The 6,753-nt window shown below is 35.9% G+C and overlaps 1 protein-coding gene across 1 annotated transcript in view; it reads left to right on the top strand.

The window, feature by feature from the left end:
• LOC108968677 (methenyltetrahydrofolate synthase domain-containing protein) overlaps nucleotides 1-5,311 on the top strand; it is an 11,997-nt gene extending 6,686 nt beyond the window's left edge. The window contains exons 8-12 of the mRNA XM_018932835.1: nucleotides 2,390-2,563; nucleotides 2,660-2,860; nucleotides 2,978-3,153; nucleotides 3,382-3,723; nucleotides 4,841-5,311. Coding sequence (XP_018788380.1) covers nucleotides 2,390-2,563; nucleotides 2,660-2,860; nucleotides 2,978-3,153; nucleotides 3,382-3,723; nucleotides 4,841-5,065 — 1,118 coding nt within the window. The 3' untranslated portion in view covers nucleotides 5,066-5,311. The remainder of the gene's footprint in view (nucleotides 1-2,389; nucleotides 2,564-2,659; nucleotides 2,861-2,977; nucleotides 3,154-3,381; nucleotides 3,724-4,840) is intronic.
• Nucleotides 5,312-6,753: the final 1,442 nt, after the last annotated feature.

Genomic DNA, 6,753 nt, shown 5'->3' on the forward strand with positions numbered 1-6,753 from the left:
TTTAGTTATATATAAAGAAGTAAAAGCGAAAATAACGAGAATTAATTCTCAACGCAATTTCCAAATGTCCTGTTCCAATTTGAAACGCGGTTATTTAAATTGCTCTAGCAGCATGAGCCGCCGCACACATTTTTAATGAAATGAAAAACTAAAAAAAAAATTATAAAAATGTTTGCGAAACAAACAAACATATATTGAACTAACAATTGAAACATTTAGATGAAACTTGTGCGTTTATTTTAATTAATTTAAAATATTTTTCCCATTTTGGTGAGACTTTTATTTCTTTCGTTTCCTCTTAACATATTATATAACAAGAATACACATTTACTTTTCTTTTTTATACAAGAACTTTAAATAAAATATTAAACTTGTGAAACAATGAATTGAAATATATAAACGAAAATGAAACGAAGCTAAAATTGTTTTATTTCTTTAAATGAGTTCATTTTATAGACAAGAGAGGAAAAACCGTTATCTTCTATTACACCGAAGCTWTAATATCATTCAAAAATAGACGAGTTTTCTAAACAAAATTATTTTTGATCGATCAGTCTGTAAGACAGCTATACAATTTCCACGATAGCCGGTTCTTCGTTACCTGATTTTATTTGGTCAAGGACTGTTTTTTCGGGAACCTAACACCGTTTGAATTGGTGAGTTTTCGATTAAATTTGTTATCACTGAAGCAACTCCTTGCAGCAGGGTTGCTCCGTATGCTCCCAACTCATGCTGGCATTGAGGCCAACCAGCAGGGATGCTCCTTATATTCCCTACTAGTGCTAGCATTTTAGTTCAATCCGAGTCCGGAGGAATATTTTGCTGCGTCTGCACTAAAAGAGTTCAAACAGGCAGCATGACTTCCATTATGATCAGTCGACCTCCGACCTTCATCCTGCTTCAATTTCCGTGCGATAATCACTCAGCAATTAGTGGTTTCTCGCACAGTCTKTTCCGTGTGTCAGACCGTCATACATCGGAATGTTACATTAATCAAGTGCAATTCTAATACTGGCCGTAGTGTTTCGAGGTGAAAATTCCGAATTGAAAAGAATTAAACAGAGGTTCCTCAGGATGATCTTAATATTACAGTCGCCGACGTAAAAATTTCGACAGTCAATAACCCTAAGATTTTTGGCGTGACACTAGACAACCACTTCTCTTTCACTCCTCATATGACCGCGATTATTGGCAAAATATAGAGCCGCTGCAAAATCCTCAAGTCGCTAGCCTGCAGCATAAGGAGAAAAGACAAAGAAACATTGTTGGCAACATACAATGCAAACGGCCGTCTAGTCTTTAACTACACCACACCAAATGCAGACGAAGAAGCTTCAGACATGCTAGAACACTGCAATACGGACTATAACGGGATGCCTCTTGATRTCTACGGTCGAACTACACAATGAGACCAGTAAGTTCAAAGTTAAGAAGCGTAATGAGCTGCTCTCCAAGCACTTCGTTCGGGTGTTTTCGCAGAAACCAAACCGGAACCACCTTTTAGGAACAACAACAAACTTCAGACATGCAATGACCGCCATTCACGGTAGAGTCATAACAACCTTAACCGACTCCCTCTCAGTGAATAGTGTACTTGTAGTCCAATCACCAACCATTGTAGACGACGGGCTTGAGTTGCCCCGAGAATCGAGAGTGACTCTTGTGCAATTTCCTTCTGGATATTCTAGCAGGTTAAATTTCTGCTAGAGAATCGACCTCGACCCCTACACATCTGACGCTCCTGATGACCTCGATGACGAATTCCTGAACATTACCACCCTAACGGAGATCAGATAACCACAACAATGCCATAGTACATAGTTTGATATGAAAAATCCTCAAATGAGTAGCTTCGTGTAGATTAAAGTACAGAATCAGATCAGAAAATGGGGACTTATTCGCGTATATGGAACATAGATAGACATATAGATATGGCCAATCGACTCTGATAATCATGGTGGTCATTTATCTACAGGGTGTTACAAACTTTGTTAGAAATGTATAATATACCCTTTTCAAGGTATTATTACCCAGGTAATTATTATCGAAAGGGGCCACAAGATTCCAATCTTCGTGAGCGGTGTCGCCTTTATTTGTTTGGTTTATTTTAGATTATACTTTATTCCCTAAATTTATACACCAGCTGCCCCAATTCTAGTTACGTCATGTTAAGGTTCTATGAATGAAGTTAGCTTACAAATTACCGATCCAAACATGATTAGACTGGCGACTTCACTCATCTAATATCCTTTTCATTATGGTCGTTTTCAATCAGCAAATTGGTGATTATAATATATTTTTTGATAACGTATTCAAGTATATATAAGTGTATTTGTGGATATTTTTTTTCTGTTTTTATATACATATATATTATTATTATACTTGTTAGCTGATGAACCCGTTGAGCCAACCAAACGATCACTACGTGTTCAAACCTGGAAGAAAATTCAGGACAACAAGTGCGGCGTCGGTTTCAATGCTATTTTCAATCGCACACCTGGTTTTGTGGACAGCGACAAAGCTGCCAAACTTCTCTCAGAAACCGAAGAGTTCAAAAAAGCTGGTAAGTAAATTTTATTAAATTCTGTATTTATATATATATATATATATTAAATATATATTAAAAATTTATTTGTTTAAATCTTATGTTCGTATATAGAAAACATCAAGGTCAATATTGATCGCGCTTTGCATTCGGTTAAATTGGAAACTCTGCTTGCTGGAAAAAATTTGTATTTACCAGGAACGCGTGACTCCAAAGCTATATGTTTAAAGGTTGACGTGCCTGCTGACGCCACAGATGATCAGATAAAGGAAGTTCTAAATGTACAAGATGTTCAGCAACATCGCACTGAAATAAGTAAGTTCAAAAGTTCTTAACAGGATTTTTGAAAGATGTACATTCGGTTTGAATAACCTGTTTCAATGGCGTATAATTCCTATATAGTGCATTAAGATAATTTGTTTTCTTTTACAGCTTTAGAAAACAAAGTTAAGTTGGATATGGTAGTCATTGGTTCGGTGGTAGTATCACGAGATGGTTACCGCATTGGACGCGGTAACGGTTACGCCGATCAAGATATTGGCTTGCTTACCGAAATTGGTTCAATTACGCCTGACACAGTAATCGCTACGATGGTACATGACCTGCAGGTATGACACAAGGCAAAGAATACAACATGTGCATATGTTTACTTGAATGTATGCGTATCTCTAAATAGAACTAAACAAAAATAAATATTTAAACATTAATGACCTTAAGTTCATCGCTACAATAGTAGTCGTTGTTATTTAAATGATAAGCTATGCGTGCAAGCACTCTATGCATTTGCATCAAATATTTCCAATGATTTTTAATATATTACGAACATTTTCTTACAGGTTGTTGATAGCCTGCCAAAGGAGCTATTTCAAAAATACGATACTCCAGTTGATTTGATTGTAACACCCACAGAGGTTATACATGTCAGCAAACGGTTGCCACGCTCACCTGGCATATTCTGGGAATTGCTTTCAGAGCGTCGTCTTAAGATTGTACCTGTTCTCCAGGTGCTTAAGGAAAGCCAAGAGAAGGACGGTAAAGTAATTGTGCTGAAAGAAGTGGATACCGATATTGAACAAAATCCAAATGCACGCAATCGTCGCCGTGGACCGGCTAGTCGACGCAACAGACGTCGCAACCGACGTCGCGCTTTATCTCAAATCGATACTGAACAACAAGATGTAAGTACAAAGTTAYCAACAAATTTTTATAAGAAATATTTTAGTTTTTTACAATAGGGGTATTCTCTTGCTCTTGCAAAACCCTTGCACGRCGCAAGAATTGCAGATTTTTCCACCTAATGCAACGGCATAACAACAAACACATGCAGAAAAATATTTGCAAGTTCGGTAAAATATGTCAGGCCAAAATTCATGTTTATTTGCGTGCAATGTCACGAAGAAATATAATTGCAACCATGCATTAGCTGTCATTTTACATATTTACAAGTAATATTTTGACATTAAATTTTTGAGGAAGGTAAATTTTAAATAGATTTTGTAATTTCCACTTAAATTACAAAGATTTGTTACAGTTAAAAATGTATGCAGAAGGTGCGCCAATTCACAATAGTAATTTTTAATAAATTGACCGAATCAGCCGTTCATATATAACCAGATTCTGCAATGGGTGCTCTCGTGCCCTGGTATATTTCTGTGTAAGATTTTGCAATCTGCAATCTTGCGTGAGCAAGAGAATCCCCTAATATAATGTTTTTTTTTTTTAAATAGCAAGACCAACAACAAAAGTGTAATCCCTGCAGAGTCCGCCGCTTCAGCAACCGAAGACGGCGTCCAACAAAGATAAATAGTTCATATTTATATGCTGAATAGGGTATATTATTTTTGCCACGAAGTTTGTGACATCCGTATACAAGTATAAATAATCAGCGTGACGAGCTGAGTCCATTTAGTCATGTTTGTCTGTCTATCACATCTGAAATTTGTCGGAATAWCCGATAACGTATCACTATGGCGAACAGTTTCCATACAAACTGAACGACTAAAATGCAATCCTTTTATGGAAAACTTTTTATTATTTGACAAGATATATTTACGAAATTTGGCATAAATTATTGTTCAAGGCAGCGCTATAATTTCGGAGCATATTATTCACATCAGACCACTATGTTATATGGCTGTCGTACAATCCAAGTGATGAATATCAAGATAAGGCCTTTTTATCCCCTTTGWTGCTATACGTATGAAGTCGCATTTAACGTGTTGACTTGTTTTTAATGACACTTAAATAAGCAGTCTGTCATATAATATTATGATTATTTTTATTGTATTCTTTTAGTTGGAAGGCGATCAATTCGTTGCTGGCGCTGCTAATGCCAGTGGCGCCGAAGAAGACGCTGCGCAACCACAACAGACAAAAACCGCGTCGCTCAATATGGATTTGCCCAAGTTTGATGAGAAGAACGCTGATGGTGGTAGCGGTGCTACTAAAARTGGTGATGCTGCTGCAGGTGGTGATGCTGGCGCTGCTCGCATCGAGTCCGTCGATACCAGCATCGTATAGTATGAGCTATGGGATGATTTGAAACGGCTGTACTTTTGGTTGGGACATTTGAAATCGTGCGTTCAACAAGACAAAATTGTTTATCATTGCCTTAGTCTTCCGTCAACACTCGCATCTACGGAATTTCCAAATGAAATCTGATGTTCCAATTCGAAACGCGGTTACTTAGGTTAGTGTTACAGTATGAGCCAACGCACACATTTTTAATGAAATGAAAAATTAAAAAAAAAAAAAAAAAAAAAAAAATTGTAAAAATGTTTGCGAAACAAACAACAAACTTACATACATATATTGAATGAAGAAATGAAACATTTAGAAGCAACTTGTGCGTTTAGTTTCATTAATTTAGAATATTTCCCATTTCGCTGAGACTTTTGCTCTCTCGTTTTCCTCTTAACATATTATAAAACAAGAATACACATTTGCTTTTCTTTTTTATACAAGAACATTAAATAAAATATTAAACTTGTGAAATAATGAATTATTATATATAAAAAATTCTGTCTTGATCTCTTACACCGAAACAATGGTACTCTTCACAAAGAAAAAAGTTTTCTGTAAGTTGATTTCGATCTGTTATTGTTTTTGTAGTRGGCTGTTTAGTTGGAGTCGGACCAAAGAGAGAGGGGTGTTAAATGTGTGGGTTTAGTGTGGCATGCAAAGAGGTGGCTAGCGTAATGTGGGGACTCTTTGAAGGCAGGACGTATGCTTTGTATATTGGGATCTATTCTGGATAGGTAAGAATTTGGACTCCTACAGTTTCGAGAACGAGTTTACGCTATGATCAATTTGATCTTATACGGCTACAAGAGCTCACTGTCAGCGATCGGTGGCATTTCAACTCGGATACAATTACAAATCTCCGATAGTGCAGACTCTCAAAAGTAATACCCGAAATTTTGGGGTTGTTTACTAACGGAATTTTACCCCCATGAACAAAAGTTTTGCGATCTGGTCTGTACTCCTTCATTAGTGAATAGAGACGCTGTGGATTTAGGGTTCCTTTCAGTGGAGAAGCGAGAAATGTCAAGGAATACCAGCCATCGACTCTAGTGTCCCACGTGATTATTGTACAACCAGCAACGTACGAGGTAATATAAGTGCCTTCAGAGGAAGAAGAAGGTTTCCTGATGTATTGTCAAACAGCTCAGTGTGACCAAACATACTTATATATTTTTCAGTGCCGCCAGTCTGTTTGAGCAATTAGTATAAGGAGTTCCATGGGTTACTCATCCGTTGGAAAATCGAAGACAGCTTATGTTATATATACATACATACTTCAATCTTACACATCATTGACTTTTTGTTCCATATTTATTGTATATTTATTTGCATTTATTGTTATTTTTTAAATATCTGTTCCCATATCGACAAAATATTTATAATTAAGTGAGTGGTGGGCTGAAAATGACATTCTTTGGTTGTGTTTTGTCCACAAGTTAATTGATTTTCAAATCACTATGAAAGTTACTTAATTTAGGTATTTAAATACTAATAAATCTATTCTAAACGTTTTTTGAATCGTTAAAAATCTAGTTTAAGTTATRTACATCTTATATATAAGTACATTACAGCTGTTTAGATTTAAGTAAAAATAACTTTAAGCATTTTTTCGACTTAAATATAATTTAATACTTTTTTAATTGTTATACTATTATCTATAATGGAATGTTCATTAAGAGTATATT

Source organism: Bactrocera latifrons, unplaced genomic scaffold (assembly GCF_001853355.1).
Source record: "Bactrocera latifrons isolate USDA-ARS-PBARC rearing strain unplaced genomic scaffold, ASM185335v1 scaffold_224, whole genome shotgun sequence".
Taxonomy (NCBI): Eukaryota; Metazoa; Arthropoda; class Insecta; order Diptera; family Tephritidae; genus Bactrocera; species Bactrocera latifrons.